This window comes from Aythya marila, assembly GCF_965140915.1.
Source record: "Aythya marila genome assembly, chromosome: 30".
In the NCBI taxonomy this organism is placed as follows: Eukaryota; Metazoa; Chordata; class Aves; order Anseriformes; family Anatidae; genus Aythya; species Aythya marila.
Genome location: NC_139071.1, coordinates 600,273 through 615,544, shown reverse-complemented (window position 1 = coordinate 615,544; position 15,272 = coordinate 600,273). Strand labels below are relative to the sequence as shown.

Sequence of the window (15,272 nt, the reverse complement as noted above, 5' to 3'; positions counted from 1 at the left end):
GAGAAGTGAAAGCCCTGCAGCAGCATCTCGGGAGGGTTCCTCCTGGAAGGGGTCTGTTGGGTGCTGCTGTGCCCTGGGGACAGGGAGAAGCGCCGTGCCGATGGCTGCGGTGAGCCTCAGACCCACATTCCCATCTCAAGCACCTCGGATCCCCATCCCGAGGAGCCCACCTCCCCGGTGCAGAGTGAGTCGGTTAACAGGAATCATACTGCACTGTGTCGGGAAAGCAGTCCACGTGCGTGGGGAGCCATCTGGCAGCTGGAGCTCTCCGTGTTTCCATTCTTTGGGCACCTCTTGTGCAAGAAAAGGCATGTTATTCAATAAAAAAAGGGCATGTTATTCAATACGCCCAGAGTTAGTCACTTTGCACGAAACGGACAAAAGCAGGATGAAGTTTTTCACCACGGCGAGTTGGGAACTTTCCACCAGGAGCCGTGGTGGTGTGCTCACGGCGAGAGGCTTTCGCCGGCTCCTCCTGGTGTGGGAGCAGTGCCCTGCCTGCCTCCGCGGGAGCAGAAGCCGCGGTGCTTTTCCTGCTGGACTTTATTTCTGCAAAGAATTCGGTTCATTTGGGAAGGGCAGAGGGGGGGGAAAACCCAGCCCACTCTGTCTGCTTGGCAAGGAACCACTTGCTGATTCTTCGCTGGGGAGGCTGGAGGGCTGTGCAGGGGCTTCCTCGTGCTCTGCAGCGCGGGGAGGCTGGGGCCCTCTGCCGTGTTCTGGGAGGGAAATGCAAGAACTCACCTGTCCTGGATGCTTTGAAGGAAAAGGGGAAGCTGTTGTGTGCTGTCGGCCTGTGGCTGAGGCTCAGCTGCGGGGAATCAGCCTGAGAGAAGCCCCACACACTTTGTCTCCAGTTAGGCAGTGCTGAAAACACAGGTTGTGGTGGCAGAGAGAGTGGAAATGGGGCTTGGAGGAGAAGCTCGGCCACAGCCCTGGTAGCTGGCGGGGCAGAGGGGAAGGGGCAGGGTTGCTCCTGGTGCCAGGGGCTGGCAGTGTCCTGTGGGCTCTCCACAAGCACAGGAGAGCGCGTGTGGTCCTCGCTTTACAGCACGTGTTGGTAGCCCCAGGGCTGGGGTTAAAAGCACACTCGGCATAACTCGGCAGCTTGCAGGAAGTAAAACTGAGCGGCCGGCAGCGAGCAGCGTGGCGCAGGTCACCGTGTGTGGTGGGGATCCGCGGCTGCACGGCCGGACCCCGGCAGTGTTCCTGGCGAGGGAGAGCTCCAGTGTATTTAGGACACGCTGCACCAGCAGGGCTACCTGAGGCTCAGATGAAGGTGGCTGCTGGTCTAAATAGTTGTTTAAAATGGGACCAGGCCTGGACGGGAAGCTCAGCACGTGCTCAGGTGCCCTTGCTGGGTCAGCCTGGCTCCTCGCCTGCTGCGGGAGGACGTGGTGCCCCGTGGGGAGCCGCTCACGGCACTGTGGCTGCTGCCTGTGAGGCTGGAGTGCTGTGTGTCCTGCTGCTGGGAAGGCACGGCAGAAATAGCTGCTGTCTCCCTGTAAAATGGGATTTCACTATTTTTCTTGCGTGCTGCTGTTGACCCAGTCGAGCTACGCTCTTGGCTCTGGTAAGAGCTGTTGAAGATTTCCTTGTTCAGCCCTAAAACCCAGAGAGGTTTGGGGACAGGGACACTAGGAGAGCCCTTGCAAGGGGCCAGGCTTTCAGAGCTCTCCAGTCCACGTGTCACAAGCCCACGCTGTTTTGGGGCACAGCCACGCGCTGCTCCCTGAGGCAGCTGCCTCCCTGCCTGGGGTGAAGTGGGGCTGGAACCGAGACACTGGGGGAGCTTTTAGCAGGGCTTCGGGATATTACTTGTTTTATGATATGTTTTGTTGTTTGTCTTAATGCCATGCTTCTTTTCTGAGAAGCTTAAAAATAAAGCCGTGCTTCCTTTGTAATTTTTCTAGTTAATAATGGAGATTAAGTCTCCTTGTATCGTGTAACCCCGGTTCTTAATGGCCCCCTGCGTGCTTGCCGGTTGAGACAAAGTCTGTTGGCATCTGCGGGCATGCTTTGGGCACCCGGGGGATGGGGACCCGCTGTGCTCGGTGCTGTCTGGGCACCGCCTGGCCCCAGGTGCTCTCGGTGCTCCGGCAGCAAGGGGGACCCTGGGGAGGTGGGGGTGAGCTCCCAGGGTTCAAAACGGGGAGCTTGCGAGTGCCTTGGGGGTGCCTCGCTGGCTCGGCACGTCCCAGCACCTGTGGGTGCCCGAGGACTGGCTGTGGAGGCTTGCAGGGTGCTCATCTCCTTGGCTGGGCTCGCTGGGTCTGGGTGAGGGCTCCCCTTCCACTCTGGCTGCTTGGGGCTCCGCTGTTTGGCAGGCTGCGTGCTGTGATGGACAAGGGAAAGCTTACCCGAGGGGTCGTGCTTTTCCTCCTGAACAGCTGTGCCTGCAGCAGTACCGCTTGCTTTGAAAGGGAAACGCAGTGCTTGTCCACGAGCTTCCTCTAGGCAAGAGCTGGGGGTGTCGGAGCAGAGCAGAGCCTGGCGTGGGCAAGTGGGGCTGTTTTTGTCCCAGACAGTCATGGGAGCTGGAATGATTTGGGGCCGGTCGGCAACTTTGGGTGCTGCTTTTACTCTGCGTGGTGACAGTTGAGTGTTTTGCTGTCTTGCAGGTCCTCAGAGCAAGGTGTCGCGATGCCAGCCCAACGAACACAACTGCCTGGGCACAGAGCTGTGCATACACATGAGCAAACTGTGCAACGGACTCCATGACTGCTTCGATGGCTCGGACGAGGGGCCGCACTGTCGGGGTAGGTGTCTGGGGGATGGCGAGGGTCCGCTCCCCAGCTACCCTCTGTGGACACACAGGACTTGTTGGAAGGTGGGCTGGGTCACGAAACACCTCCCTGGCCTCCTTTCCTTCTCCACCGTGGTGAGAGTCACGGGGTCCGTGTTTTTTTGTTTGGGGTGAGTCCCCATGTGCAGCCTCAGGTATGTCTCCTTGGTGCTTTGTGTAACTGCTTTGCTCCAGTGCCAACGCGCTCGCGTGCTCCCCTCTCCCAGCTACAGGCAGCCAGTGTAGGGGTAGCTGAGTGCTTGCTGGCAGCTAGCAGGGCCAGAGATTATCCAGAGCCGCTTGCAAGTAAATGCCCATCATTCCTGAGCCTGCAGGCCATTAAATAGCTGCATTGTCTCCTGGGTTTAAAAGCTTGGAGAGTTCGGATTCTGGTTCAGATAAAAGATACTGGTATGTTTTTTTCCTTCTTTCCAGGAGCTTTGTTCCACCTCCTGGCCAGTCCCTGGTTGCTAATCCTGTTGGGAAACTCTCCCAAAATCAATGTGCATTGGCTGCCTAGTGCACAGCTTAGCCGCACAGAAACACGTGTCCTGGGCTGACCCCAGAGCTGGGTCTCGGCTCTGGGCGAGCAGCGTGCCTTCTGCCCAGCCCCGTCCCTTCCCCAGGCAGAGGGCTTTGCTGGGCCGAGCTTCCATCACTCCCAGCCTGATACTGGGCTTGGGATGCTCAGCCATGAGTGGCTCCCTCCTGCCCTGGCCCCGAGCTGGGAGCTCCTCTGCTGCTGGGGCTGGCTGGTGCCGCCTGGGGCAGCGCTGGCAGGAGCAATACAGGGGTGTTCGTGCTGCTCTGCACACCCCGAGCATTGATATTTAGCTAATAGGTCTCACTGGTTATTTGGGATCTGTTTTTTCACGGTGGGGCAGCATGTGGCCCACGTGCACCAGGCAGGAGCTGGGTGCTGGCAGCCCTGTGTCGCTGCTCGCAGCTTGGGGCACGCTGCGGGCCCCAATTCTCGCTCATGTTTGCGTCGGGTGCCGAGGTCCCCCGTGCCCGCAGCTGGCAGGGAGGCATTTCTTTGCTGCTGATCCCAAACCTCATACCAGCCCCCACCTGCCTTTGCTCCAGGTTTAGGGAGAGGTGCTGCTAATCTGGCCCCGAGGATGATTATCCAGGAGGTGAAGGCAGCAATTGGAGCAGGCGTGAAGTGAGAAGCGTGCGCTGCTGCGGTGCGAGGCACTGCCCCAAACGCTGCCTGCGTCCAGCCAAGGCCATTCCTGGAAGGGTCTGGAAGGGCAAGTGTGTGGGGAGGGGGCTGGAGGCAGCCGGGGCTGGCACCTGAGGCTGCTCTCCTGCACGGGGGCAGTGAAGAGCTCAGCCTTGCTGCTGCGCAAAGACTCGGAGCATGTCCCAAGGCGTCACCCGTGTCCTGCTGCTCCGGCGGCCGTGCTGCAGACCCTCCAGCTCCGCTCCTCGCTGCGGGCTGGGGGCCCCATGTACCCACAGGACGTGGGGCACTCGGGGCGGCAGCTGCTGAACCCGTGATGCCTCTGCTGTAATGTTGCCTGCCAGCAAGTGCTGCCCAGCCGCGCACGCTGGGAGCAGTCTCTGCGGAAAGGAGGCTGCGGAGCCTCTCCAGAGGTCGGGGTGGAGCTGAGGCTGGCTGGGCCCTGGCAAATGCGTTCATCCTGCATCCGATAGCAGGGTGTGGAGCTTGTCAGGCCTGAACGAGGAGCCCCAGGCCCTGCTGCTGGTTCATGCTCTGGCCTGCTGGATAATCACGGCTCATCCTGCTCCCCTCACTGCCCTTTGCACCTGGCCTCTCTGCCCTGAGGTCTTTTGCTGATAAACGTGAGCTTCCTCTGCGCTCAGGAGGTTTGTCCCGCGGAGCCCCATCTGCAGAACTGGGGAGCCTCTGCTGCCCTTGCAAAAACCCGTAGGAGATGGAAATGCAATTAGAGCCTTTGTGCTGAAACTCCCTCCATTGTCTTCCCTGCCCTCTCCGCTTAAGACCCTGCATTCTTGAGTTTTTTTTTTTCTTTTTTTGTTGGATGCATGTGATGCTTTAGTGAGGAGATAAGAATCTGAAATGAATAGCCGGGCTTGCCAAAGCTGATAAACCTTGTAAACAAGTCAGCTGGGCCCTGCCTGCCCTATTAAACGATTACACATGCAAGGGGCAACATTTCCAGTCGGTCATTTTGGCCCTCGGTGCTAGCAGAGGAGGAAGATCTCTCCTGCAGCCAGCAAAGGCCCCCCCGGGCCCCAAGCACAGAGAGGAGCCTCTGCGGCTGTAGCCTTGTAGGGTTGTGTGTCCCCCCCGCAGCACTGCCACTTCAACCCCAGCAGCCTGAGGGCTCCCAGCGCTGCGTGTCGGGGACTCTGGCTGAGGGTGGCTGCTCGTGAAACTTCCCATCTGGATGTGGCCCCGGGAGGAGGAGGAGATGCAGGGGGGTGAGAGAGAAGAAAGGGGGGGATCTGCAGGGGCAGGCCGCTGGGATTCGGAGGGCTCGGTGGGGAGCTGGTCCTGGCTAGGCTGGGCAGGGGTCTGGGTGTGGAAGCTTCACAGCTGAAGTGGCCAGGGCAGGACAGGTACGGTCACCCAGCTGTGGGACCTTGTCTGCAAATACCGCAAGGGCTGGGGAGGAGCGGGGCTCAGAATCTGAATTCCTGTACCTCGGGACAGCCTCCAGACAGCAGCGTTTGGGCAGGCTGGGAGGTGATGGGGGCCACGGAAAGGCAGAGCAGAGTTGCTGAACGTGGAGAAGCCACGGGACGTCCCTTGGCATGCGAGCGCAGCACCCGAGCTCTGCTCCTCCTGCTAATGGGGATGTGGAAAGGGCCGAATTGTCCTGGTCTGCAGAGGCGCGTGGTTGGGCGGCTGCAGGCGCACTCTGTTTTTTCCCCTCTGCAAGCAGATTTGCTAGGACCCAAGTTCAGCGCCCTCTGAGCACCAAAATGACTGGGTTAGGCAGGGTGAGCAGAGAAAATAAAACCCAGTGCAAGCCGTCCCCCCAGACAAAGAGGCCTTTGTGGGCTGATGCACTCTTGTCTGGCACGGTGAGCATCCCTTCTGCTGGGAAAGCTTGCCCTAGCCCTGTGTTGGTTGGGCTGCGGTAGCCTCTCACTGCTGCTGGCATTAAGGGGCGAGCTGGGGCAGCCGTGCTCTTGTCCCACTGTGACACAGAGGGGTTGGGCACCCTGCTTGTCCCCCCTCAGGCCTGGTGGCAAAGGAGCCAGCTAGCACTGCACATCCCCTCCCCAGAGACCCCCAGCAGGCTAACGAGGCCTGGCACTAAATAACCTTGAGACATTGGAAGCTGCCGTGTGTTGGTGGAGCAAGGCAGAAGCTGCCGAGGCCATCCAGCAGCCCTGGCCTGCTTCATGTGTTGGGAGCACTGGGAGATGTGAAGGCTTCGTGGGTGCTTTTAAACAGAAATTATGCCATGGGGAGCAGCGAGCCGGGCAGCCGTGTCTGTCCTCCAGCCTCTGCAGGCCTCTGGGCACTCCAAGGTGTCCACTCCAAGGTGTCGCTGCCTGCGGCGAGGCTGGGCCGGGTGCAGGGCTCTGGCATGTGTGGCCGCTTGCACCTCTGACCCTCTCTCCTCTCCATCCCCTCTCTCCTCAGAGCAATTAGCAAATTGCACGGCCCTGGCCTGCCAGCACCACTGTGTGCCGACGCTGAGTGGTCCGGCCTGCTACTGCAACAACTCCTTCCAGCTGGCTGAGGACAGAAGGAGCTGCAAAGGTGGGTGCCGGTGCCGCGCTCCTGGGGCTGCGGTTGCTCCTGGGGCTTGGCAAAGTGGCCAAAGGGATCTGGGGTTCACCGGGGGGCTCAGCAGTCTCTGATCTGTAGAGGTCAATAGGACAGGGCTCTGATCGTCTCTCTTCAGCTGCGGGACTGTTCAGTGAATCCTGAGAAATATTGGAAGGGAGTGAGGACGTGGCTTTGTGTGGTCAGAGAGGCCGTCGCTGCACTGGTGTGTGCTGCTGTCCGTGCCTTGGGAAGGATGCTGGAAAATAGCAGGGGGTCAAAGGGAGTGATCAGATCCACGCAATGCCTAGAAACAAGTCTTGAAATGAGAGGTTTCTGCTGCTCCATCGTTCGTTTATCTGAGCAGGGGTGAAAAGGGGACTTTTAACAGCTCCTGCATGCACCTCTAGGGGTAAGAGCTTTCTGATGGAGACAGCTCTTTCATCTAGCAGAAGAAAGAGCAGCATGCGAGCTGGGGGTTTGGAAGCTGAAGATTAGAGAAATTCAGACTAGAAATTCGCTGTGACGGTCCTTCTGCTTTCTGCATGTTGCTGGACTTCCTTGCAGAACGTATCCTTCCCTTGCATGGCAGCTAAGGAAAGATGCTGGTCCAAACCTTGTTTTTTTGTCTTCTTTTCCAGACTTCGATGAGTGCACTGTCTATGGGACCTGCAGCCAGACCTGCACCAACACAGAGGGTTCCTACACGTGCAGCTGTGTTGAAGGATACCTCTTGCAGCCTGATAACAGATCCTGCAAAGCCAAGAATGGTAAGATCCTGGACGAGAGAAGTGTGTTGTCTCTGGATAGCTCTGAAAAACATTGCCTCCTGCTGTAGGTGTGCCCCTGCCCCACTTCTTTGCTTTAAGCCGCTCTTCCCTGAGTACAACCGGTGCTGCCACCTTTCCTCTTGCACATGTTGGGCTGTGTGCCACAGCACTGCTTCTGCGGGAGCAGAAGGGCCAGGCTGTGTGCTGATCACACCATCACAGAATCATCTCGGTTGGAGGAGACCTCCAAGATCACCCAGTCCAACCTCTGACCTAACACTAACTAGTCCTCCACTAAACCATATCACTGAGCTCTACATCTAAACGTCTTTTAAAGACCTCTAAGGATGGTGACTCAACCATCCCTGGGCAGCCAATTCCAATGCCTCACAACCCTCTTGGTAAAGAAGTTTTTTCTAACATCCAAACTAAACCTCCCCTGGCGCAACTTAAGCCCATTTCCCCTCGTCCTGTCACCAGGCATGTGGGAGAATAGACCAACCCCCACCTCGCTACAGCCTCTTGAGGTACCTATAGAGAGCGATAAGGTCGCCCCTGAGCCTCCTTTTCTCCAGGCTGAACAAGCCCAGCTCCCTCAGCCGCTCCTCATAGGACTTGTTCTCCAGGCCCCTCACCAGCTTTGTTGCCCTTCTCTGGACTCGCTCGAGCACCTCCATGTCCTTCTTGTAGCGAGGGGCCCAAAACTGAACACAGTACTTAAGGTGTGGCTTGATGTGGTGCTGCAGCCACAAGCTGTGGTGCCTGGCCATGACCCCCCTTCTCCTCTCCAGAGCCCGTCGACCGCCCTCCTGTGCTGCTCATCGCCAACTCCCAGAACATCCTGGCCACCTACCTGAGCGGGGCCCCCGTGCCCAACATCACCCCCACCAGTGCCAAGCAGACCACGGCCATGGACTTCAACTACGTCGAAGACACGGTGTGCTGGGTGCACGTGGGCGACAGTGCCTCCCAAACCATCCTCAAGTGTGCCAAGATCCCCAACCTGAAGGGCTTTGTGGAAGAGCGCTCCATCAACATCTCCCTCAGCCTGCACCGTGAGTGCCCAATCCCCTCCAAAGCTTGCTCCCACTCCTTGTGACCTGAGAGTCCCAAGGGGGTGTTTCAGTGGGAGGTAGCCTCCTGCAGGGCCAGGCACCTGGCCTTTGGCACAGATTTTTCCTCTTTATTCTCCTTTAACCTTCGGCTTTCCTTTTCCTTCCCTCTTATTATTCCTAGCAAGTCTCAGGGCTTCTTTGTGCAAGTGAATAACACAAAATGATATGGTGAGGAGTGGAGGTGATACCTGCATAGGGGGGATGGGGCCAGCAGTTCTCCCTGCTTCCTCTTTTGGTTTTGGCCCTGTGTTCTTCTTGCCAAAGTGGGCTTTGGTCTCCTGTCCCTCGGTAGGGATTGAGACCAAAATCCTGACCCAGAAGTGCCAAATCCCGACCAGTCACGCGGCCGGGTGAGTTGCTGGCAGCTGGTGGCAGATGGTTGGTTCTGTTTGTGTAGCCCAGGCTGTGATGAGTGCGGTTACAGCACAGCCTCCTGTTTGGGCTTGCTGGTCCCAGTTCAGCAGTCAGGCAGGGGAAGGAAAGCTGCTTGCTGGGATTTCGGTGCTCTTTGACTCAGGCCCTCTAGAAAATGGAGGGGAGACGAGTATGTGGGTGCGTGCCCCCGTCTGCTCTCCTGAGAGCCCTGTGGGCATCGTGGCAGAAAGCTGCAGGCTTCCCAGGCCCTTCCTTTGTGTGCCCTCGTGTGCGCGTGGTGCAGGGCAGGTGGGATTGGAAGAGAAGCTGTGGAGGTGGCTGAGTGTCGTAGCTGTGCAGCCGGGATGTGGAAATGGCCCCTCGCTGTTTTCCTGTCACTGATTTCATCCTCTGAAACCACAGACTGAGGCAGCTAGGGTGGGATTTTGGTGTTTTCAGGGCATCACCATCTGGTTCTGGAGCCCTTGGCTTCCCTGGTGTAATCCTCCCATTGTATTTTACCTCTTAAAACCAGGAGTGCTTTCAGACGGCGGCTGCCTGATGCAATAAGGATCCCCATCCTTCGAAACGAGGGCGCTTTCACCTGATGAGCAATAGCTAGCGTAGCAAATTAGATGAACATGTACAGACGGGTCTCTGCAAACCAACAGAAGTCTCCGACGGGTCCATGGGCGAGGGCGTTTCTCTGCCCCCGGCAGCGTCACAGTGGCCCAGGCAGGACGGGGAGAAGGGGCCAAATCCTGGCTGTGCTTGGAGTGCACGGGGCTGCTGGGGACCGGCCCATGCCACCTCTGGGCCCTGGCTGAGCTGGGGCTCGGCGTGCTCCGGCCGCTGTGCCGCACGGAGGGTGTGCGTGGCACGGTGCATTTAGGCTTGCGCTGTGTATTTTTAGGGCGGTGTGTATTTTTAGGGAGCGGCCTCACCCTTTGCTCTTACAGGCGATAGCCTGAAATTAGGCAGGACAGGGCTGGGCTTTGCTTTCTGTTCCCCCCCAGTGGTTTGAGGTCTGCTTTTGTGTGCTCCTCCTGCTTCTCTTAAGGCTTCCTCAAGATGAGATTGGTCTCTCCCCTTGGTTCACAGGAGGGTCCTGTGGGGTTTCTTCCAGGGCGTTAGGGTTTTCATTTCCTGCAGCTGTGGCTGGTGGCCAGGAACCACGGGCGCAGGGGACAGCGGCTGTGGCCCTGTCCTCCAGTTTATTGCCTCGGTCTGGGTTGCTGCAGTCTCCCTGCGTGATCCGGGTCGGGTCCCGTGGAGGAGTGCACATCGCTGGCATGAAGGCTTGCCGTGGCCTCTCAACTGCCTGCAGACTTGATCTAATGATCTGGCAAGGGGGAGCTGGGTGCCCCAGCCATGCTGCTGGGGCAGAGGCTGTGTCTGGAAGGCAGGCTCACCCTCCCTGACAGCGAGCAGCCTCCCTGGCTCGTCCTGAAGCCCCTGAGGTGCTCTCGCTTGGCTTTGGACTGCAGGAGGTTAACGGTGTGGGCAGCAGAAGAGGGCTGGGATTGTGCTCAAATTGAGGGAGCTGCAGAGGGAGAGAGAACTTCTAGACCAAGAGGCAGGCAGCGAGGCAGGACCGGAGCCACAACGCCTGCTCTGCTGCCCCTCTGCCGTGCCTGAGTGGGGGCTTTGGGGCAGTGGTCCTGGCTGCTGTGGCTCCAGGAGGTTATTAACCTTCTGCGGACAGCCTTTTAATTGTGGACAAGAGGGGAAGGTAGCTCGTAATAAGACCGTGTTCAAGTCCAAACAAGAAAAGGTGCTTTGCTTTGCTTGTCCTCCTGATGTTGTTACAGTTTAGAGTAGGAAGAGGGGAATTCAGCTCGCCTGGATGAGAAAACTCCTGCTTTTGCCCTGGATTGAAGGGAAGAGTCCCCTTTGCAGGAAGGAGGGTGGCAGCAGCTCCTGCACGCTGTCCCCACTGCTGGTGTGTGGTGGGTGCCTGCACATGAGCTGCGGAGGCTCTCTGTGGGGTTACATGACAATAGGGTCACTCCTCCAGCGTGCAGGTGTGAAACCACCTCAGGTTTGGGTTGCTGAACCGTTTGGCTCCGATTTTGTTGGTTCTGATTTTCAGACAACTGTTGGCCATCCTCCCTGCCCCGGGTCCCAAGCCTGGGTTGAATTTTGGGGGGTTCTGATGAGGAGATAACGTCACTCTCCTGCTTCTCCCTGTTGGGACACTGAAGAGACCTGTCAATCCAATTAGTGGATTCTCTCTTTATTTGCTGCTTTATGACATTTATCTACTAACAGCAGGAGCCAGACTTCCCTGGTGCCTGCTGCTAATGTGGCTTGAGTTGGCATCTGATGGGGAAAGACTGATGCTAAAGGGCTGAAAATGAGCAGCCCCCAGCTGTCACCAGTAAGTCTGGGATGGTGAAATGTCACAGCCCAGTTCTGATAGGAGCTGTGCTTCCATGCCTTTTTGTCCCCTCTCCATTCCTGCGGAGAGATTAGTGTCACTTGTGTTGTGGGAGATGTGTTAAATGAGTACTATTAACAGGGCTTGGCAAGACCCACTGAATACTGAAGCTTTGCTTTTCCCCAGTTCCTTGCACTGCTAAACCCTTTCTTCTATCACAAACCTTGAGTATTGATGCACTTTTTCATGGTGGCTGTCCCTTGGTTCCCAAAGACGTGCAGCCCAGGGACGTTTCTCACAGGCAGTGATTTTCTCAGTTGATTTGAGGTGTCCTGTTCCCTGCCCCCACATCTCTTCCAGGAGCATGCTAAAAATCAGAGGCTGGTGAAGTCTTCCACCCCTTTCTCTAAGAGAAAGCAAAAAAACAAACAAACAAACAAACAAACAAACAAACAAAAACCTCATTTTGGAACTGAGTTATTTCTCTCTGCATCAGTCCGTGCTGTCTGCAGCAGGCAGAAGCCCTGGGCACCTCTGTGTGCAGGAGCTGCAGGATGCGGTGGGCTCGGTGGCAGTGCCGGCACCGGAGGCTGTGCTGCAAGTGGGAAGTGATCCCTGGCTTGTGTTGCAAAGCAGCAAAACCCACAGCGGGGAAGGGGTGGGGGACTCATGCTCCCTTATCGCGGCAGGAATTTGGCTCTGTTCCCTGCCCCCCTGTTTGCAGGGAGCTCAAAGGCAGCACCTTTGCATCCAGACACCGCGGGACTGCTGGGGTCTGGGGTCTGCAGTCAGCACCCCTGGGCACGTGCAGCCCCTGCCCTTGGTCCTCCTTCGCCCTTGGGTCTGTAGGACCGCGGGGCTGAGAATGGGGAATGAGCTCTTCTCTGAGCTGTGCAAGAAGGGCCTTGTCCTTCCTGCCAATGCTGAATCGCAAAAAGGGGAACTTGTTTCTTCTTTCCTCCCTTTCCGCTTTCTCTCTTTCTCTCTCTCCTCCTCTCTGTGTGAAAATTCCAGTCCTGTTTCTAATCAGGGAAAATCCTGGCAGGCACCGAATATATGCTCACATTCAAGGACAAAAAGGAGTGTGTGTTGGTGTGTGCAGGGGAAGAGCTGCTCTCTGCAGCTTGCAGAGGTTTTCCCCTGCTGCTCAGACAGACAGTCGGCCCAGTGTCTGCTCGGACTGCTGGCCTTCCCTGAGCCGAGCCGGCTGCTGGGAGCGGAGCTGCGGGGAGCTGGGACCCCGTGAGGGGGCTGCTCCCCAGCGGAGCCCCCTCAGTCCCCAGGGAGCCCTGGGGGCAGTTCCCTCCACCAGTACTTCCATCCCTGTCCTGGCCCTGTTATGTTTTGGGGTTCCCCTTGCTGGGGCACGGGTCTGCTCCTGGCCATCCCCTGCCACCAGCCGTGCCCCCGGTGCTGCGCCTGCTGTCTGGCCGCTGGCACCAGGCTCTGCAGCGCTCCCAGGCCTCATCCCCAGCTCCTGCCGGCCACGCGGGGCTCGGTTCCCTCTGCGGCTGCAGGCTCATAGGGTTCATTTCAGAGCAAGACTTGACCCCAGTTAGGCCCTGTCCTCCCCGGCTGCCCTGCAGATGCTGGGTGGAGGCTCGGGTGCCGCGGGTCTCCTGCAGACCCACCTCGGTTGGCAGCTAATCCCCGACCCTCCGGGGACCTGCTGGTCCCGTGCGTTTTCTCAACCAGATTTCAGCCTCCACGTGTTTCCTGAGACAATGTTCTCATTTGTTTGGAGTGGGCCTTCCAAGGAATTTCAAAGCAAAACAAAACAAAACAAAATCTGCTTTCAGGCTTTCACGTTGCTAAACCCCCGCTGGGTGAGCGGCAGGCTGGCCACAGGGAGCCGCGCTGCGCTCCAGCCGCCCTCTTCCCTTTCCCCGGCCACTGCTCTCCAGCCTCTGCTGCTGCAGAGGCCCGTGGAGGTTTGCTGTGAGACCTCTCCCACCGCCCCCCCTCGCTGCTGGTCCTGCTACCTGTGCTCCCTTCCTGGGGCTGCTTTTTGGAAAGCGCCCGGTGCGTTCGCAGCTGCTTGCACCAGTCTCTTGAGTCCTTCAGACCTCCCGGGCTGGCCGTTTGGCTGGCTCGCTGCAGGGTCACCAAAGGGATGACCCTGTGTGTGTGCTCGGTGTGCTTGGGCTTGAGGTTGGGTTGGGGTGACCTTAAATCAGATCCGTGCCTCAGTTCTTTATGGGTGAAATGAGAAAGGCAAAATCTGTCCCCGCAGAGAGCTGGGGATCGAGGCACGTGGTCCTGCAAGGAGCAGTCCTTCAGGGTGTGTAAAGGCCGCCGTTAATTGGCAGCAGCTTGACCCAGCCTTTCAGCATCCCAGGCTTTTATTGTGAGCGCTGCGATTGCCGCGTTAAAGCCTCAGTTCCCAGAGTGGTGCGATCAAGTGATACTCGGCTTTCAAGAAAGGAAAGAGTTCGTTGCTTTTACTATGGAAAAATACTAGAAAACACGTGTCAGGAGACCAAAAGCAGAGTTTCTCAATGGATCTCCTGGTGGTTCCTCCCTTCCTTGTTCTCTCCCTTTCTTTCTCTCCCCACTTCTCAAACAACTCCTGACTTTTTGCATGGTACCGGTAGCTCCGCAGTGCCAGGGTTCCTTGTCCTGAATGCATTTATTGTGCTGTGAGATCCCTGGTGCCAGTACAGCTCAATTTGTGGCTCTGGAGCTGGAGGTGCCTGAGCCTTGCTCCCCTCAGAGTGCAGGGGAGGTGGCGGCGGCTTTGCCGGCGTCCCCGCAGAAGCTGGGATGGGTCCGGGCCAGCCGTGCCCGCGGCTGCGCCGGTGGGGTCTGCGGGCTGGCGTCCAGGAATGTCGGCTGCCTGGCGGGACGCGGCCAGGGTTGCTGGGAAAAGGCTGCGGAGCCTTTTCTTGATTTATTATTTCTTGTTTTAAAGTTTGTTGTTTTCTTTGTCTTTTATAAAACAAGCCCCCAGGAAGGGGTTTGAAATAGTGGGACATTTGATCCCGAGTGCATTATAAACCTTAAATGATAACAATCTGGCCATTATTAAAATACCTTCCTGGGCAGCATCTATCTAAACAAGCATGTCTAGGAGGTTGTTTTCATTGACTCCATTTCAGCCCTGTTACTCGTAATGACCTGTTCTGTTGCCAATAAGCAGAAAAGCTGTAGGGTTTGGGACAAATTGATTTCAGGGAGATGTTGGTCTACAGAGAAATCCAAGTACTTTTCTTTCCCCACTTTGCATGGAAAGCTATTTTTCTTCCTTTCTGCCTCGCTCTAGCCAAGAAAGAGGCTCTGATGTGAACTTCTTTGGCAAGAAAGAGGGATGATTGGTAATTTCATCTGCTGATTCCTTTCTTGCTTGCTTTTTAACTGTTGATGACTGCTCTCATAGCAGTAACTCACGAGAGCCAGGGACGTGATCTCCTTCTCCTGCTTTACCTGATGTGGGTTCTTGGGCCAGGGTGCTTGCTCCCACCCGTCGGCTCTTTGTGCTGGGGGGGGATGAAGGCTGCGGTGGTTTCAGGCAGCCCCTTTGCTTGGTGCCTGCCCGGATTTTTCAGCATGGATGCAGATGTGGGGTGGGCAGGGTGCAGGAGCTGGGGGAGATGGGTCCCCCACGGTGGGGTTGCTGCGAGGGGCTGGGCTGCTGACTTGCAGAGGCACCGACAGCTCCCTGGGGCCGAGCAGGACTCTGCTCTTTGCACTTCAATTCCTCTTTGTGTTTCCTGCATGAGAGACAGGAACTGAGGCTTGGAGAGGGCTGAGCAGGGCCTCGGCGATGCCCAAAAGCAGCGTGGGGCTGGGGGCAGTACAGGGCTGCCAGCAGAGCCCCCAGCAGAGGGGCTCAGCGTGCCCCCACGCCGGGGAAGGGGCAGATCTTTGGCTGTGCTGGGTCCCCGAGGGCTGCGGGTAGCAGCCCCATGCCACGGTGGCACCCTGGGGGGGGGATGCAGGGGACAGTTCGGGGGGGTTGGGCTCTGCTGCTGGCTCCCTTCCTTGCAGAGCTGTGGAGAGGGGCTCCCTGCGCTCCCCCCATCCTCGGGCAGCGTCCGTGTGCTCTGCCAAGTGAGGTCCTTTTCCTGGCTGGGAGCCTGCTGTGAGTTCTGGTTAAACGGGCCGCATTAAGTTTTCATTATGCAAAGGAAAAAAAAAAAAAAAAAAAGAAAAAGAA

The 15,272-nt window shown here is 57.5% G+C and overlaps 1 protein-coding gene across 2 annotated transcripts in view; it reads left to right on the top strand.

The window, feature by feature from the left end:
- LRP1 (LDL receptor related protein 1) overlaps positions 1 to 15,272 on the top strand; it is an 89,156-nt gene that overhangs the window by 21,936 nt on the left and 51,948 nt on the right. For both annotated transcript variants that reach the window (XM_082781274.1, XM_082781273.1), the window contains exons 3-6: positions 2,622 to 2,759; positions 6,372 to 6,491; positions 7,139 to 7,267; positions 8,059 to 8,322. In XM_082781274.1, the coding sequence (XP_082637400.1) occupies positions 2,622 to 2,759; positions 6,372 to 6,491; positions 7,139 to 7,267; positions 8,059 to 8,322 (651 nt within the window). The remainder of the gene's footprint in view (positions 1 to 2,621; positions 2,760 to 6,371; positions 6,492 to 7,138; positions 7,268 to 8,058; positions 8,323 to 15,272) is intronic.